Source organism: Nuphar pumila, chromosome 2 (genome assembly GCF_984573655.1).
Source record: "Nuphar pumila chromosome 2, dmNupPumi1.hap1.1, whole genome shotgun sequence".
NCBI lineage: Eukaryota > Viridiplantae > Streptophyta > Magnoliopsida > Nymphaeales > Nymphaeaceae > Nuphar > Nuphar pumila.
In genome coordinates, this window is record NC_143250.1 from 2,301,321 (window position 1) to 2,321,485 (window position 20,165).

At 38.5% G+C, this 20,165-nt stretch overlaps 1 protein-coding gene across 1 annotated transcript; it reads right to left on the minus strand.

The window, feature by feature from the left end:
* Positions 1-1,694: 1,694 nt before the first annotated feature.
* Positions 1,695-6,218, minus strand: LOC149844451 (large ribosomal subunit protein uL24c-like). The gene is made up of 4 exons (XM_089997222.1): positions 6,034-6,218; positions 4,507-4,545; positions 4,066-4,296; positions 1,695-2,051 (listed from the first exon to the last, which is right to left on the minus strand). Exons 1-4 carry the CDS (start codon positions 6,133-6,135, stop codon positions 1,857-1,859), a joined length of 567 nt encoding a protein of 188 aa, XP_089853348.1. The 5' UTR covers positions 6,136-6,218; the 3' UTR covers positions 1,695-1,856.
* Positions 6,219-20,165: the final 13,947 nt, after the last annotated feature.

Consider the following 20,165-nt stretch of genomic DNA (forward strand, 5'->3'; position numbering starts at 1 on the left):
GTTAAATTCAATTCAGCTAGAACAGATAATAACAACTCCTTGACCTCGCCACTGTTCTTCAATTTATTTGACACCTTTTTTGGCTCTGGTTGTTTGCCTCTATTTTGAGGACTAAACCAACAATTAGCTTTGATATGCCCTCTTTTATTGCATAGAAAATATGTGGGTATTGATCTTTGCCTCTGCCCATTGGAAGGAATATTTGGTGTAGGTAATATTCCACGACTTCCTTGTCTATTTTTTTTTTGACCCTCTCTTTCTCGAAAATCATACCTACTACGTCCTCGCCCATAGGCAACTCCTGTGGCAAGAACATCGTGTGCTCCAACATGAGCATGAGTATCTTCAAAAAATCCCTTCAAGGTCATCTCATATTGTAAAAGCTTGGCACGAAGATCTTCAAATGTAGGTAAATCTGGCAAACACAATAAGGAAGTAACCATCATATGATAATCCGATCCCAGCCCACTCAACGTTTGTTGCACCATATCTGTCACTAACTGCGCATCCCACAATGGCCAATTGATCTGTAATAGTCTTTATTTTGTTCAAGTAGTCCATAATAGTCATGGAGTTCTTCCTCAACATTTGAAATTCTTTCTTTAAAAATAATACTCTGGCCTGAGAAACTTGAGAATATGTCTAAACCAGTCGATGTCATAATTGCATTGTTGAATAGTCATCTGGAATTGCCACAAGCACTTCCTGTGACAATGTAGAAGTGATATAGGCAACCAACGCCTGATCTCGCTTCATCCAGGATACGTACTCAGGATTTCTAACAAAGGTAATAGAAAGATCTTCCTCACCATTCTTTTCTTCTTGTGGTATGAATTCTGGAGAAACAGGAACAGAACCATCCAGATGTCCAAAAAGGTCCTGACTTCTTATGAATGGTATGATTTGTCGCTTTCAAGTTAGAAAATTGGAATTGCTCAGTTTCTCAGACACGAGTTGACTAAGAAAGTTTGAGGAAAGGCCAGACTGAGAATGAGGAAATAAGTCCATATTCGGATGTTCATAAGAAGATCACGATCCTCAAGGTTGGATCTGGTGTTCTGATACCATAATAGAAGTCGTAGATTTCTTCTTTCATACACAAGACCTAGCACAAAATGGAGAGAGAGAACGAGAGAGCTGCAGAATCCCCAATAGAGGCTGCGGTATTGACTTTCCATTAGATATATGCTGTTACAATTACTAGGGTACAAAAATACCCATTACACAACAAGTGAAATTTACAATATGCCATTAATAAAACATGTGCTTAAATATGTAATTAAATAAACTCGAATTGGGTTTGGATAAGATGAATGATGACTTCTTTTCAGTTTTGTGAGGCACAAACATGAGCAGGGAGAGATTAGTAATAGTCCTCGTTGGTCTTGCCTAAATGGGCATTGCCTGCTCATCAGAGGCCTTATCACTCTGTAATGACCTTTTTCATCCCTTCCTAAAAGAGCTTTTCAGTTATGTTTTCACAAATTGCAAAAGCAAGCTAAGGAAGACCAATTCCCATTATGCTTATTTAGCATATAACCAGAGTTAGTGAAAAGCAAGCCCATGTTTTAAAAGTAACTTCACATTGACATTTACCACCTACATCTACACAAAGACAAAAAGGATATTTTTGAGAAGAGGGACATATGAAATAAGATAACAATTCATACACTTGCAAAATTCCAGGAATTAACTTTTGTAAAGAACAGTTTTACTAGCATAAATGTAAAGCAAATGAATGATTGTATAGTCCTAGTCCACACTAACAATGGAAAACATGGTAAGATACATTTGATTACATACTGAAGAGATATGAAGGGAGCAAGGAAAACTAACATTAAAATAGGTTCATTTTTTCAAGAAGAATTTTCATCTTTTTTCTTATCCTTTATCACCTTCTTCCATTGCTCTGAACTATCAATCACCTCACCAGTTTTCAACAGATACCGTACTCGGGTACCATCCTCAAGAATTTTGTGTCCTACACGGCTTGCAACTTGCTTTTCCTTGGAATACAGCATCACATTTGAACTGTGAATTGGAGCCTCTATCTGCCAAGTAAAAAGAATACCCATAGTCAATTCACCTTATTTCCTTTTTTCTTTTTTGTATTCCTAGTGACTATGAAAGAAAGCTAAATGCCTCTTAGATAATTATCTAATCAGGTTCTCAAAGATATTTTGCCATATCATGATCAGGTAGATTGTATAACTCTTCCAATAACAGATATCAAATCTCTTAGAAAATGCAAAGAGATGAATAAATAGAAACTGGAAAATTCTTAAAACATGCTGAAACATGTTTTAGGTTGTGAGATATACGAAATAGCTGACTATGTTAAGGTGATGAAGACACACATATTGCACATGTAAAAATCTGAGAGAATTCTATAATTGTTTGAGAATATGTCAAGAAAACTCTTCTATTTGCAAGTTTATTTCACATGGGAAACTCCTGCTTCAACTCACTATGCAATGTCTAGTGACAAGGACTTGCTATAATCTAGAAGCTCAGCCAAATAGCCAAATTTGTCAATTTCCCTTCAGCATAGCAGTTACGATATGCAAAGCATTTAAAGCAACATCCTAAGAAGCCACAAGTTGGAGGAGACCAAGGTGTGTCCACAACTAAGAATATAATGTTAGTCCTTGGCTACAATATTCATAAGATTGATATATATATATATAGATAGATAGATAGATAGATAGATAGATAGATAGATAGAGAGAGAGAGAGAGAGAGAGAGAGAGAGAGAGAGAGAGTAACACGTAGGTGCATGACCACTTTGGAACATGACCAAAACGAACTCAGGCGGAGCATCCATCACACATGTTATGGATGATCCACGCTTGTTTCCGCTGAACAAGGGCTTTAGCGGCGATGCTAAAGGTCCAATTACCTTTAGCGATGACAAAAGTCACCGCTAAAGGCCTTCTTAGGCGGAACCACGCGTGGAGCGTCTATCACGCGTGTGATGGACGCTCTGCGCGAGTTCGTTTTGGTCATGTTCGAAAGTGATCATGCACCTACGAGTTTTTCATATATATATATATATATATATATATATATATATAGAGAGAGAGAGAGAGAGAGAGAGAGAGAGAGAGAGAGAGAGAGAGAGAGAGAGAGAGAGAGCTGCTCACATGTTAGGTGCCAAATGATAAGTTCTAAATGAGTTTTTTCTGCCCCTCCGATGTTTTTTCGTAGTTCCAAACTTCCAAGTTCCAACCCCATAAATGTGTCAGGCACGGTCGATTTATGAGGAATTCACACCTGGATCATGTGTTTTCGATGAAAAAAATGATATTTGGAACCTCGAAAATTTACAAAGATTTTGGACCGTTGATTTTTTAAACCTTATAAAAACCCACCCATGTGTTGGAATCGAATGCTTCAAGAGCTGATCCCTATAAAATCAAGTACATAGATCACATCCGTACGGTCAGAATTTAAAAATAAAATGAAAAAGGCTGAAAACCCCATTTAGCACATTCATTTTGCACCTTACCAATTACTCTCTCTCTCTCTCTCTCTCTCTCTATATATATATATATATATATATATATGTGTGTGTGTGTGTGTGTGTGGGGGGGGGGGGGGAACTTCCATGGTGGTACACACTTGATTTACATAGATTTAAGCTTCAAAAGAAAAATCTAACTGTTGGATCATGTTTAACATGTTGTATTCATTAGTTTCATGTGTTAAAGTTGACTCAAATATGATATTTTATACCATTTTTAAACCACTCTTATTTTCATGAATTTTGGGTCGTTGATTTTCACCTTCTCAAAAATGGAATCTTATGGTGTATTAGACATGATAAAACCATCAAAGATAGTAAATATTAAATATATCTGTGCAGTTAGATTTACCATTTAGTGGCTAGATCTATGTAAACAAGTATCACGGTATAGAACCACCATATATATATATATATATATATATATATATATATATATATATAGAGAGAGAGAGAGAGAGAGAGAGAGAGAGAGAGAGAGTAGCATAAGCAGAAAACACTATAAAATGGAGAAGTGTAAAAATAAAGAAGTAAAAACTAACCTTGACAATTTGTCCCGGTTGACCCTCTTCTCTACTCTTCATGTGCTTGGTCTTCAAGTTAATTTCCTTAACAATGACAGTGCTATTGTGCTTAAACACACAACTTATTTCACCAATCTTCCCTTTATCACGACCAGATATGACTTTTACTGTGTCTCCTACTTTGACATGAATCTTATGCAGCACAGGAAGGCTATTGGGTTTGCATTCCTTCCGTTCCCATCGTTTTAGCTGGTTGTCAAAGATAGAAAGAAGAGTAAGAAAGAGGTACATCCTACTGCAGATGGCATAAACATCTAGCAGAGTAATCAGTTATTATTTTAAATTTTGTATAGCAATACGTGTCACCAGGAATAATTCATTAAAAAAAGAAGAAAAAGGTTAATCCTTGAAGGTATGAGGAAGTTAAACAGAAAACTGGTATAGCTGCAAAGTCCTTACCTTCATTACTATCGGGCATGGCTGATTAGGTTGCTGCACCTGCATTTGCATATAATGTAGAGCATGAAAATTTGTTTTGATAAAAAAAAATAAAAGCAGAAAATCATTTAACGTAATTGCAAACATCCATATCTAATACATCTAGTATTTGTAACTCTATTAATTAATCATCATCATATTACAGACATACAAGTACAAAGCTAAGGAGATATCACGGGTCAATGATAGCTTATTGATTAGATGATAACAAACTTTTAGCATTGTCCCAATTCCAAAACAAGAGTTAAAGATAAAGCATTGGATCAATCTTCTGATCCTGTGAATTTGATCTTCATTTAGAAATCAATCCAATCATACTGTTCTCTTTATCCAGCTTTTCATAATAACCCATCAGCTGGCAGATCAAAGCTTTGATGATTCCCCCCGAGTCAATAATGTAGGCTGTAATGGACATCTTTTTAAGACACATACAGACATAATTTTACCAACTAAATATTCATTCTGAGCTGCTCTGTAACAATCAGGATTCCTGAAGGCTTTGGGACCAGGCAAGTGTTTGACTGCTTCTAGTACCCAGATTATTTACATTTTCTTATACAGTATGGATTCTACCATGAAAGACCATGGATTATTACAGACTTTTGTCATAATCTTCATCAATGGCTGATGTTTTTTCTTTTAACAAGCAATTTCCATCTTTTGTAGCAAGGTGTTTGGTTGGTGACCTATGACACACAGGTACTGCCACTTTGTATGGATTACAGCTACTTTTGTGTAGTTCACCACGATGAATGGTACATATGAGGATATAGTTTGCGCGAATCAATCATCTATAACCTTAATACAAAATGACGATTGCTCATAACATTTACTTTGTTGCCAAATTGTCATCACGATTCTGAGGAGTCCCCTAAAAGTTGCCTATGCCTAGTGAGAAACACAACATAAAGATGAGTCCACTAAAAGACCCAAGGAATCACCAACTGAACCTCATAATCAGCAAAGCTTCAACAAGAACAGGGGATCAGCAGAAAGCATCTTTCCATACCATGCAAAGGAACATAACTGGATTAGTTCTTGACCGAACCAATATAATGCCCGATAACTTATAACACTAAAGAAAGAACAAGACTGTTGCTCACGCTCAAAATCCAACCACACAACAACCGTTACAGGAAACAACAAAATGGACATCAAGAGCATGAAATTTACGCCATATTAACAGTTAAAAACTTAAATACAACATACTGCAAAGGAGATACACCAGTTTGGTCCTAAAGAGAAGCAAATAAAGATCAGAAAAAGGGGAACCTGAGAAAGAAACATTGGCCACAAGGCGCTAATGATGATAAATGGGGACTATTATAGCATTTCGCAATTTCACAAGACTTGTTAGAAACCCATCATTGTTCCAAACTTCCCAATGCAGAGAGAGAGAGAGAGAGAGAGAGAGAGAGAGAGAGAGAGAGAGAGAGAGAGAGAGAGAGAGAGAGAGAGAGAGAGAGAGAGAGAGAGAGAGAGAGTTACCTGGTGGGATGGGTAAAGGGAAGGAGAAAGGCGTTGGCCAAAGAATGAGTTAGAGAGATAAAGGGAAGACATGGAGAGTTGCAAGGCGGCCATGGCTGCCATGTTTGGCTTCCTCTCTGCCGGAACTCCACCACACTTCGGAGGACGTCCGAATGGGCAAGCAGATGACGTTTTGTTTTTGTTTTTTCCCAATTTATCCTCTCTCTCTCTCTCTCTTTATATATATAAAGGATATACTATTATGTTACTAAAGGATATACTCCTCATTATCCTCTCTCTCTCTCTCTTTATATATATAAAGGATATACTACTCATTATCCTCTCTCTCTCTCTCTCTTTATATATATAAAGGATATACTATTATGTTACTAAAGGATATACTCCTCATCTTTCATTGTTCATATTTTTTTGTTTTAATAAAATATAATGCTATGTTTGTGCCCTACACATATCACTAAGTTCTTGACATCATTGCTTAATGTCAAATCCATCAAATACTTTGGCGAAGAAAAGAAACCTACAAAATATAATACATGTTCGAACTTTTTATCAAATTGGTTTGGTATTACGTGGAACATGGCCAAGTTCATGAACTCTGGTATCTATATATACTACAAACATAACTAAGTTCATGAACTTTAATGTGAGTCAATCACATTGATCAAGTTTTGCTGGATCTGCAGAACATGCTCTGACCAATATTTGTGCAATTACAGTCCTAACCTCAACTTCAAGAAAATAAGCGAAGGGGGAAAAAGGAAAACAAAGGACTCCAAAAGGTGTAAACCAAAAAAGTTAATGGCCAGCGAAAATAACACATAATGCTTTAGAAATAAGGTCACCTAATATTTGTCAAACTTTAGTGGTAACATTGAATACACAAGAATGTAGGGGATAGTTGCCTACTCCCTGTGCCTACCACCAGTATATATACAGGGTTTCCGAAGTTTTTTTGTTTTCCACATGCTTGATTTTATAAGGAATGGACTGCTGGATCGTCCAATTCTGACACATGAATAAGTTTTTATAAGATTTGAAAATTGACAGTGTAGAATTTTTATAAATATTTAAGCTTAGAAATTCACTTCTTTTCATCGAAAACACTTTCCAAGTATAGTTTTCTAGCAAATTGACTATGTCGAACACATCTGCATGATCAGATTTGCGAAAAAATTCCTGAAAACCTTCATTTGCTTGCGGTAGGCACCTACTCCCTGCTCTCTACACAAGAAGCTTGAGGATTCTAACGATATCGAGTGATTCTTTCTTCAAGAAGATTCTTAGGGTGATGCTGCAATTTAATTTGTAGCTACAAACACATTTTTTAGGAAGTCACTTCTAATGGTATAGTCATGTTTTGTATCAAAGTCTCCTCTTTTCAAGGAAAATAGCAATGAAAAGAACAAAATATCACCAATGTTAAGATAAGAGGTCAATTTCCAGAACTTTCCCATGGAAGGCCATCCCAGCTTCTCTCTTTCCCTCTCTCTGTTGGCGAGTGTGTAGGCTCGAAACCTACTACCATGAGTCTTAAATTAATGGAGTGGAGCCCATTCCCCGCATCATGTCTATGTGCCTGGTTTCTCACTCTCTGTGTGGACCCTACACAGTCATGGATAATGGATAAGATCATTGTGGTGCAGTCATCAACCGATAAAACCTCAAAACCAAGCTTGAGAGTTAATAATAGGATGATCTTGTTGGTGAGAGTGGGGAGTTCGGAGATGGTTATTAAGGATGGGATTAAGATGAGCCGGGTGGACTGGATCTAGTTGGGGAGAAGATGCGTTGTGCATATATAGCATTGCCCATCGGAACTTTCCTGGCTTCTCAGAATGTGATGCTTTCCTGAGAAATGCTCTTTACCTGTTTTTCTTTTTCCTTTTGTCAATTGAAATTCTCCAATAAGATTTTACTTTTCCTGTTTACCAGTGGATCTGAGTTTTGAAACAAACTTTTCTGGCTAAAACAGTAATTTCTTGGTGTTAAATAGAATATATACTGCTCTATGGTGGCCCCTTCCAAAGTAGGTCAATCCCATTAGTAAGAATCAAACAGAATAAAAGTTTTAGAGAGGAATGGGAAACGTGTTTTCCATGGGTTTCCCACAAGTTTTTGAAATGTTGATTCATGTTTTGGAAACGGTTTCTCATGAAATGGATTTCCCACATTCAAGTGGAGTTTCTGATAACCCTAGTCGTGCCAATCAAACAGCCTCTAAATGTCTCGAGAACTTCAGGGACTTCGAAATTTCCTACCAGTACCTGGAATCCAGATATAGGTACATTGCTTAGACCAAAGTTTCTTGGATTTCATTTGTTCATTTTAAAGGGAAAATTTGGAAACCCAGAAAAATCTTGTATCTAAAAAACAGAGGCACTTTTTTTTTAATATATTATGTCCATGTCAAAATTAATTTTTCTTTAGGGGTGCATATAGCTTTCGTGTGAAACTTGACCAAGCCCATAAGGTCCATCTTTGAAATGTTGGAACAAGAACTTGCTACGTACTGGAAGAAAAGTATTGGGAGTTCATGAACTCGGTCATATATGATGTCGCTACCTGTGAATGTCATCAAGTTGATGGGATGTCATAAGTTCAAAACCCATGAGTGGTGTCCCTTACTACTATGTCGAAGTTGGGTGTACTTTCCTGGTGGTCAGGGGAACCTCAAGGGTTTTTACCCAGGGTTACCGGAAACTCCATATACATGTGAAAAACTCGTTTCCTGAAAAATCATTTCCGTAACTGGAAACCTTGTATTTTCGAAACTGTTTTCCATCCAGTGAGAAACTCGTTTCCCATCACATGGGAAACCTACTTATATTATATGGGAAACTCATTTTCCTTATTTGGGAAATATGTTTTTGTACGTTTCTTGCAAGTTTTCCTTGAAAAAGGAACTGTTTTTAATGAAAAGTTGAGATATGTGTTATTCAAAATTTTTATTACTTATTTTAGTTTTAATTTTATAAAAAATATTAGTTCTTAGTTTATCATAATATTAGGCAAAAAGTAAAGATTATGTAAACTTATAATATTCTTCATGCAATTTCACTTTTGGTCCACACACATATATCACGTTTCCCGTTTCACACGAATTCATTTTCCTTGTGCTTGGTTATGGGAGTTTTTTCCCTTGGATTATCCCCTCAGAAAAAAAGGAGCTGGGACTTTCATGTCTTCAGCTTATGCATATGAATTTTCTGGAATGCCACCCCTTCAAGAGATAGAGTGGTAAATTTTTAACTCAGAACAGTATGTGGGTTATCCATGCAACCTATTTGTGGTGGGACCCATGTGATTAATTTAGTCAGGTTGGTTGGTTTTGGTGACTAGATTTTGGGAGTCTTGGTAAGTATGGGTTAGAATTTAAAAAACGCTTAGGTCAGGGACAGAGAAAAAGACATTTGGGAATTCAACCAGGACCCGTAACCCATATTCTTCAGTGAAGAAATTGGTTCAGAATTGGCAGTTGAGATTTGGATTCGTAGCCTATCCATTCTAACAAAACCACAAATATGAAAAATGTATAGATAGTGATACTAACATTTCAGCATCTCTTTCAATAAAGCTAGAATTGGTAATGCCATACTTATAAAAGAGCATGATTTTGGTAGGTTGCAAGAGGGTGGGGTTAAGTAGGTCCAAATATAGCCCCCAACAAGGGTTGGCCAGGTCCAACCTAAGCCCATGTTGGGACTGGGTCAAGGGGAGCAGTTCCAACAAAAACTCTTAAATTCTTTTTTTAACCGGCAGGCAGACGGCTAGGTCTTTGATCCTTTGGCGGTTTCTCCATGTAAATATAAAAAAAAAAAAACAATTGTTTCATACAAAGGATGCATTTATGTAAATAAAATATAGACATGCTGGGCCCACATACTATGATCCTTCACAATTCAACTTGTTTGATGCAGATAGTAGGTTCAGATCCAATCTTATATGGTTGGGAATAGGTAGAAGGTGAGAACTATGTCAACTTGTAATTTCAATTTTCTTTTTAAAAAAAATAGGACATGAGGACACAAATTTTTAAAATTTTTTAATCAATAAAAAATGTTTTTTGATATTTTAATGTTAAAAATATATTTTTATTAAAATGGAACCTTATAACATTAACAAATAACAAAATAATATTAAAATATTATCCATACATGTCAGTGTCCATGCTCGCGTGTCTGCACGCATCACTCACCAAAACATCGTGTCCCTGTGACGTAGGTTGATAATAGATCTCTTTTACTGCCATAAACAAGCATTGTTCTTTTCCCGGGCAGAATATGATGACATAAAAGGGCCGACGAAGGAAGCTCGGGACAGAGCCGTACAAGTCATAAATGGCATGCCTAAAATGTATGTGATTTAATAATGCAAACTGACAGGAGGGCATCACTTAATTAAACATCAATTTCTGAAAAATATCGGCAATGGAATTACCATAGGAATGGAAAGAAAGTGCACCTAGTCCATAGGAATGTAGTGGACCGGAGAAAAACAAGCTCCACCCCCCTCACCCCATTTGGATTGGGGATGGAGTCAAAACCTGTGCGGGGATGGAGGTGGGGATGGACTTAAGCTTTTCTCCACCCCACCGTGTCTTGTCCTCGATCCCTGTTAGTGAAATAACTAAAATGTCTTTAGGGATGATACTAAATAAGGGGAGAAATGGGGGCCCATTGTAACACCCCATAATCCAGGACTTGTAACTTTTATAAGAATTTAGAAAGCTTTTGAAATCATCCGATTATCAGAGTTTTAAATAGTAATTCAACGAAAAATGATATTTTTAAAACAACAAGTCGACGGGCCTTGGGTGCATTACAACACAAACTTTCATTTTCAAATAGATTTGAAACTCTATATATTCAGAACCAAATAGATTAAAAGAAATGCAGTTTTAATAATTTGTACAAATAAGAGAATTTCAGAAAAAACTTTTATGTATATTTATCAAAATGTCCTCAAGAGCGAAAACGTCAGAGAAAGAGTCTCATCTTGGCACCATCACGTCATCGTGCCATCGCCTGTCTCGAAAACCTAAACACCACCTGCACCTATAAAATGGATCAGTTTTACAAAAAACTGGTAGGTGCACAAGTGAGACAATTAAGAAACTGAAATAAACAAATAAAACAAGTAATGAGTTATGATTAGCATATACAATAGACTATACAAAAGAATAAGTATTTCTAGCATGAACAATTGAGTGTGCAACCAAATAAAGGTTTACAAGGTGAGCAATCGATTATAACATTAGGTGAGTAATCAACTATTACAAAACAAGAGTTCATTCTACATAAGACATACTCAATTTTACGGTAAGCAAATGCATTAATCATAAGGTGCAAACAATTGCACAACAAGTCGTTTATAAGATACACACGGTAAGCAATCATACAACAATAATTATATTAATTACAAGATATAAGCAGCTTATACGACAAGCTACTACATCATTTCTAGTTGTAACCACTTCGCAGATTATGAGTTGTCAGCAATCACATTAATCTTGAGATGTAATCAGTTCGTAAGACAAATAGTTACATTTGTCATAAGAGACTCAAGCCAACAAGTGCTACATAAGAAACACGAGTAGTTCAATCAAGTAGCAAAGCAAGTCACATGAATCATATTGCAACTGGCATAATACTATTATCATAAGCATTTAACTAGTACGGGTAACTAGTTATTACTAGCAAAGGACTAGTGTAACGCTACAACAAGCATGCAAAATTCACTAAGTAGTATACTAAATTTTTGAGCAAACAAGCAAGTCATGTCACACCACACACATCTCAATAATGTGAATAGTTTAACTTATGTTTCAATATTAACTGGCTAGGCAGGTACATGCAAGACACGAAACATATAAACAATTGAGACCAGTCTGAGGGTTTATTATGCTATATATTTTAGATAACCTGGATGGTTGACTAAGTTCGTCTCTAAGGGGATGGCCAGTGACCAAGAGAGTAAATCTCGAAAGGCATAAGTAACCCGTGGATGCATCCAAACTTCTGCAGAAGTGGCCTGAAAGCTATCTTTTGTAGCTCATTTTTCTTAACTCTAATGACTAGAAAAGCTGTCTTTTGCACAAAATAGACATTAATGACCTGTCTATTACAGTTTTGTATCATCCATCATCTCTCTTGATGAACCGTTTTGAATAAACACGATGGGGGTTTCTTAACCGCCACCCCATTCTACATGCTCTGGTCCATTAGACTCACTCGAGCATCTTGCTTGTGAAGACGCATAGTCACCATTTAGTGAATTACACGTGCCATTACACATTCGAGGCAACCACACACATCTCATCCTACTCACCGCAATACACAATGTACCTATTCAAAAGTACAACCATGATGAGAGAGGTCAACTTATTATGAAGGTAAAAATATCACCATTTTGTGATCTCAAACTCGTGCCATTGCACATTTGAGTCAAACATAGACCTCTCATCCTACTCATTGTAGTTGCATAAGTGTGCATTGTGTCTTTTAACACAAATAAACGAAAAGAAAATACGCTCAAAAGTTGCACTTAAGTGCAAGACAACAAAAAGCAAACTCGTGCACAATACAGTAGGACAGTAAGGTGCAATTGATCCCTAAAGTAAAAAACTACGGGTCGAGCGCAAAACCCCGTAAGCAAAGCATAAAGTACAATACCATACCTCAACTAATCAACCAAGCAAGTATGTGAATACTCAAGGCAATGCATGAGGTACAAAACCATACCTCGACCAAACAAACACGCAAGTGAATACACAAGGCAGTGCACGAAGTATGAAACTGTACCTCGGCTAAACAAACATGCAAGAAAGTAATACTCAAGGTAAAAGAGCATCAACATAAAAACCAGAAAGAAAAGCCTTGGCGCATCAAGCGCGGGGCAACAGAAAAGAAAGGCGCAAAAAGAATAAAATAGGAAAAAGAAAAGCCTTAACGCATAAAGCACGCGTCAAAAGAAAAGGAAAGTGCAGAAAATAAAAGACAGAAAGTAAAAAGCCATGACGCATAAAGCGCGTGGCAACAAAAAGCAAAGACAGAAAAAAAGGACAAGGATTGTGAAACCGCGTCCTTGAGTTAAATGCATACATATATAAATATATGTATACATATTGTTCGTACTCTTTTCTTTTCTCATTTTAAGTTTTAATTGCTTAATTAGGTTTGTTCATTGTCCTTTGCACAACTTTTCCCTACCTTAGGGGTTGTGAGTCCTCGTATGCCTGCAACGTAGGCAAGTATGAGCTCGACCACAAGGCATGAGCGAGCTCCTTCATGCAACCTGCGATGCACAAAGATGTTAGAATAAACATAATCTGAAACAAAAGGAGGTGGGTTCGGTAAGACCCGATGCGAAGCAAAACAGGGGGCTCCGCTCCTTGTAGACAAGCTGCAGAGGCCTGGGGCACGAGCCCCACCCAACAGAGGGTGGCAAGAATAGGGGAAGAGGGCCTCTGCTCCCTGTCAGACGGGTTGCAGAGGAAGGAGGCCTAGCCCCCATGCGAGCACAGACAGGGAGGCTCGCTCTCTGTCTGCCAGACCTGCAGAGGCAGGGGGGCCAACCCCTTCCAAACTCGAGAAGACAGAGATAGGGAGAAGTCGCTCCCTGTCTACAGAAGACCCAGGCGGCAGGGGTCCGGTCCTTGCCGACTTGCCCGAGGATGAGAAGCATGAACCATCAAACAAACTATAACTGATTTAATGAGCCATGCGCAGTTCACAATCTGAATTAATTCATACTTACACATGCATGGCTTAACCTTTGAGACAAGCATATGACTACTGGCAAGATCAACCAGGTAGCATCCCTCGAAAACATCGCATCACTGGCCCGAAGGCCGCGCAACTGCGAAGCGTCAACCGTCGATTCAGACATTGAAAATATCAATGAAGGAAGGAGAGTTGTTTTGACTCCCAATACTGAGCCAACACATACTGAACATCCAAGCGCCCACATAGTGGCAAGGGAACCACTGCCAAAATTGCAAGACCAAGCCCTCTGGCAAGATGCATAAGAAACATTGCAGTTGGGCTGGTAGCAACGAGTAGGGACCCAATTTCGTTGTGGAAAAAGAGAAAGCAAACATAGAGACCCAAAAAACACCAGCCGTGCACATAGACCTGTGCACGATGGACCTGCAGAGAAGCCATGCACCCAAGCACCTCGTGGCAAATGAGCATAATATACAACCATGATGACGTTGGGCATCAAAGCCAACACCACTCACATGTCAATGCATGTACAACATGCCTGAAGCTCCACCCACTAGCCGGTACAATGGCCAAACTAGTGAGTAATCAAGCCAGAGGCATCAGACATGCTGAACGCGGGAAAGGGGGAGCAGGGAGGCAGCAGGGCCCTGTCGGCTCACGAAAATCCCAAGGAGGTGACAGGGGCTCGACCCTTGACACCTGCCAACAACCATCAAGGAAAAATACAACAAGCGACAAAGGAGACGTCCCCTGTTGGCCCAACCTAAGGCACATGTGATAGCCTGGCCGCCTGCCGACAAAAGAAAGAGTGAAGAAGAAGAAGAAGCAAAAAAAAAAAAGAGAAAGAGGGAAAGTGTCTCACCTGGGAACCACCAGCTTTGGGGTTTTGGCGTGATGGGAGCGTCAATTAGAAGAGGGGTCTGGCAGAGAGGCTGCCGAACTGAGGTCATCGGCGACGACTGGGATGTACCGTAGAGAGGGAGAGACGGTGTAGAGAGGGTAACGGGGGAAGAGGAAGTCGGGACCAGAGAAGATGGTCGGGGGGGGGGGGGGGGGTTAACAGTGAGAGAGGTAGGATGGTCTTATCGTCAGGACTCATAGAGGAAAGGCTGCGGTGGAGCAGAGCGAGCACAAAGAGAGGGGAGCGACCAACCGAAAGGATGTTCTTAAGGTTGACGGCGTCGAGTGCCAAAATACGAGCAGAAGGAAGGGAGGAGAACAGTGGTGGTGTTGTCGTCGATGGCTGCCAACGTCGAGTGGCCAGAGAAGGGGGTGTCAACAAACGTCTGGTGAGGGTGCCGATAGAAGGAGGGTCGGCAAGGATTTCAGAAAGGTGGGGGGTCAGAGAGAGGCTAAGTAGGGAGGTCGCCGGCGGCTCTGGTCATCGATGGCCGTAGGGGAAACTGGAGCGAGAGACGAAGAGGTGGAGAGGAGAGAGAAAAAGGCAAGGGTTTTGCCTCTTAACTACCGAGCCTGCGTCTTTTAAAGATGCAAGCTCTCGATCCTTCGAGAAGCCATGTCCGGGTCGAGCTTGGATCTGAGTCCGACATGATAGTCTAACATCGGCACATGTTTGACACGTGTCCGATGTTATTATTTTTTAAGCGGGCTTTATTCCTACCCTGCCTCACCCCGTTTGGACCGAGGATGGAGGACATAAACAATGATGGAGGTTAAAATCAAAACCCATATGAGGATGGAGGGTAGAATTTTGAGATGGGGCGGGCCCGCCCCGGTCCACTGCCATCCCTACTAGTCAACACCCTAAATATCATTTTTTGAAAACTATTGGCAACACATGATAAAATTATGATATTCATGGTGACATGGATTTCTTGTAGTGGCATCCATAGAGACAAATGATTATGTAAATATTTCAATAATAACACAATATTTTGTCTTCATTTTAAATGGATAAAAATATTGTGACATTTTAAAAGTATCAAATTATTTTTGTTTAAGTAAAAATATCATGATTTTGTCATAATGTTTATGTTTTTTATTGAAAGAAAATCCAAAAAAATGCTATATTCTTTTAATTCTTTTCTCTAATTTTTTGTTTTAGTTATATTTTCTAAATGTTTTACTTATTTTTATTGATTTTTTCCAAGTCTTGCTTACATGGGTTGTGACTAGGGTTGTCAATGGGTCCTGACCTGTACCAAATCCTATAAGGTCAGGGTTTGGTGATAATGTTAACAAAAATTTTGCAATAGAAGAAAATGTGCTCACTTTGATTTCACAAAAACTATTTTTAAAATCCTTTAAAAGATGTGGGATGTTCGTTTCAAGCCTCGATTGTCCTTCATGAGAAGGTAAAATAGAAGCAGGTTTGATATTTGTACTTTGAAGTTCATTATTGATAAAATTCAGGTTCAGGATCCAAACTCTCCATGAAATGAAATATGCAATTCAAATCAAGGGGATGTGTAAGCACATATGTAATCAAATAAATAAATATAAATAAAAAACATTTAATTAAATAGATATGAAAATTAGGTTTTTCAAACTTTTGGTCCATTATCCCCCTAGGGCTTCAACAAGCAAGCTTTTCTCAGCAAAGGCCTCCTCTTAGGATGTGCATGATGATTCAAGAGCGACTCTTCCTCAGTCCAGCAACACCTCTGGGTATGTATGACAGTTTAGGGATTGAGATGAAAGAGAAACATAGTGAGGTCAAGGCTAGGGTATGTGTTCTCTTTAAGGCCAACACTCAGACAAAAAAATTTTAGATGATCAGGTTTCAGGAGTCAGCCCCTATTTATAGGAATCAAAAAATAGGATACAGATCAAGGATTTTTTAGATTCAAAACCAAATATATTTGTGCTTATCCCAATGAGGGGATAAGGCCGATCTATAAAGAGTTTTACTTGCAAAACCTGCATGAGGAATTTGAATAAGATAGGGACACACCTCTTGAGGCTTATCCCTATATTCGATGAGACAAACAACAAAGACATTTTGTTATCCAATATCGGACAACAAAGCATTTTTATCGTCGAGGCCAGAAAAGAATAAATATTAAAAGGGGACCACAAAACTCCTTTGTCGTCCAAACACTAGACTACAAAAATACCTTTGCTGTCTAATCATTGGATCTCAAAAGGCATTTTTCGTCTGGTTATTAAACGACAAAAGGCATTTGCCATCCGGCCAATGGACGGCAAGGCACATTGTCATTCGGCCAATGGACGACAAAGCAGCTTGTTGTCCGGCCAATGGGCGATAAAAGCGGGTGGCAAAATGACTTTGTCGTCTGGTCAATGGATGACAAAATGGATTTGTCATCTGCCCAATGGGTGACAATGTGCCTTTGTCGTTTGCAGAAAAAAAAGAGAATCTTGGATTTTTTTTTAAATTCTATAATTTTTTTAAAATTTTGGAGTTTTCATCTTAGAAACCAAATAAAACACTTTCCAACAATGTTAGCATTTGAGCATCATGAAAAATTGGGTGACTACAAATAAATAAGGTCCAATTAAAATTTGGGTCAGACTCGAAAGGTCCGATTAATATATTGAGCCAGGTATGGTTTATGAAATTTCATACCAGACCCGGGTTCCACCCAAGTTCCGACTAAGATCCACACATTTTCAATGCAAAATAGATAAAAAATATTATTTAACCGGGTATGGTTCATGTAATCCTTATAGGATTCGAGTACAATCTTCTAATGGTGGGTCCGATTGAACGCAAGTATGGACCTGGCACCATCACCTCAATTCAAGTCTGGGTATGTTTCACCTGAGTCCAAACCAAACCCTACCCGTTGACACCCTTAGTTGTGACCATGTTTGGGCATGTACAATACATGTACTGACATAAATTTAAAAGTATAACAAAAAGTTTCATGCATTAATAGACGTTGAAAACGATGATAGAATCATGATGTTTCTAAAATATGGAAATTTTACCGTTTAAATGAATATTTGTGATTTTATTGTGACATATGTTTGCTATCAAAATCTCAAGAAAACCTTTCTTATTTTCACAAATTTTCAGATTATTACTTGTTTTTAAATTTTGAAAAAAAATAGTGTATTTGTTTTGGGTGAGATTTTTGCCATAAACCCATCAAAAAATAAAAGTTTTTTGAAAATCTCTTGACAATGTCATGGTCAGCAAATTACGTAGACGATTCAATTCACTCATCAGAAAAAGGTCACAAGTGAAATCACAATGACCAATAATATAGCAACATTTCACAAGGGAGCGCTTAAGTGCCCTGGGTATGTGACACAGCCAATGACATGACAGCATTCAATGTGGGGTCTGCAATCTGCTACTGTGGGGCTCTTGTATTGTTGTCGTGTGATTGGCTGTATCACATATCCGAGAATGCTGTCATGTGATTGGCTGTGTCACATACCCTGGGCACTTAAGCGCTCCCTGGATCCCCTCTTTTGAACAAACCGATCATCAAAAACATGTTCATCACAAGCCGAACTCAGCCAAGCAATGAGCTGCTCCGTTCGTTTACCGGACCTACTTGCAATCTTATTGATGTAAAAACCCTAAGTCCCCCCTTGCCCATTAGGGAGTATACCCAGCTTTGGCATGGTGACAAAGGACATACACTTATGTTATGCAAAGCATCTAACAAAAAGAGCACAACTGACCTATGTTGTAGGACTTACAGCTACTTGGAATACCAAACAAGACATGTGTCACATCTTGGTTGATGTTTTACACTAACGATGTAATGCAATTACACCGTATTACCTGATCCAAACTAGATCGCATGACAGTTGGGCTCATATGCAGTCATGCATGTGTGCAAGTGGGTGCATATGTGAGCATGTGAATGCATTCAACCTTAACTCACTGTCTATCTCTCATGGCTGTGTTTGTATTTGCATTGTGTGATTCCTTAGTGTGAAGAGATCATCAAATGAAGTTAAAAGCAAACACTTGCATTTGGATCCCAAATTATTCAGCAATTCATAAAACTTAGGTTGATTGAAGTGTTGTTCTATTCATATATAGGAAGGATATTGGTGGACATGAATCTGGATCTAATCCATGTACCAAACAACCAGACCTTATGTATTTGGATCCAGATCCATACCTCACTGAATATTTTAAAATATTGTGGAAAAGAGCATTCATATGTATCCAGAACCAGATCCAATGTGAATGTCAGTTTCATTTTGTGTTAGGCCAAAAAGAAAAGTGACGTGAGAAGAATTGATCCCAAATTATTCAGCGCAAAATGTCAAATAGAAAAATCAATGTGGATTTATGTTAGATACCCTGCCCAACCCAAATCAAAGTAGCTGGATATGAGTATAAGAAGAACCCAAATAATACTCCGGTCAGCCAGACCCTAACTCACTATTCTACATGTACTTTTACTTATTTTGGATATTGTTCTATATCATATGGTTTGGTATTGGGATTTCAATTTCTCAACCCGACATAACCCAAACCCTATCTTGAACCATAAGGATGATGATGAGAAATGAAAATCCAAAACCAATTGTTTAATTTTTTCTTGAATAGTTGGGGAGAAAGAAACAAAGATTTCCCTTAGGGGCATTTGTTACACTCTCACTCAAGGGAAGCCTCTTTCCTTTGAAAGCGCCACTTTGGATGGAAAGTGTTTCCCCCCAAAGGAGGTACAAGTCCATTTCAACAGGCTGTTTTTATTTATTATGTAGGTCTCACCATATATTTCTCATAGACATGTTTGTTTCGCCCTTTGTTGGAAAGAGATCCTATTCCCATGAAAGAGAGCCTCTTTCATGGGAAAGGCATGAAACAAATGGCCCCTCAAACCAAAGTCTCTCTCTCAAGAGCTCTTAAGCACGAGAGCAGATCCAATGATAGGGCTGAACCGTTGATGATATACTCGGCACAAAAAAAATCACTGCATGAAACAGAAACAATTGCTGCACGCAATACGCGCACCATTAGCACTGCAACTTTCTATGTTTTCTGTGGGCTGAATACTTTGTTAAGTGTTCGGTTTGATTATTGGATCTGCTCCCCTTATGCATTAGATAATAGTTATAAGAAAGATTTTTGTTTTTATTAAAGGCAAGCTGTGGTTAGGCAGACTCTTACCAGTTATACAACTACACCATTGGGCTTTGAACCTGTCACGTCCCAACACAAGGTGACGTGCATTAGCTTCTCCTACCAAACAACGGGAGCCCCTTTTGGTAATTCTTAAGGTTCTTGCTACTGCTGCATAACCTCTCATTGAGGATCACATGCATGCATGCATGCACACACACACACATGCACACGTGTGTTCATGCACACACATGTACACAGACACACTCACGCACACACATGTACACATTAGTAGATAAAGGGTTGGGATTTAGCCACCGATTATTAGCAAAAGCTATGCAAGATAGAATGGCTAAGACACTACAATGGGCAAAACAGAAGCGAAAACT

Excerpts from the sequence above, each read along its gene's own strand:
- LOC149844451 (XM_089997222.1), bottom strand. The coding sequence starts at position 6,135 with ATGGCAGCCATGGCCGCCTTGCAACTCTCCATGTCTTCCCTTTATCTC. Across the intron at positions 4,546-6,033 it reads CCCTTTACCCATCCCACCAG|GTGCAGCAACCTAATCAGCC; the intron begins GTAACTCTCTCT and ends ATGCAAATGCAG. Across the intron at positions 2,052-4,065 it reads AACCGGGACAAATTGTCAAG|ATAGAGGCTCCAATTCACAG; the intron begins GTTAGTTTTTAC and ends TTTACTTGGCAG.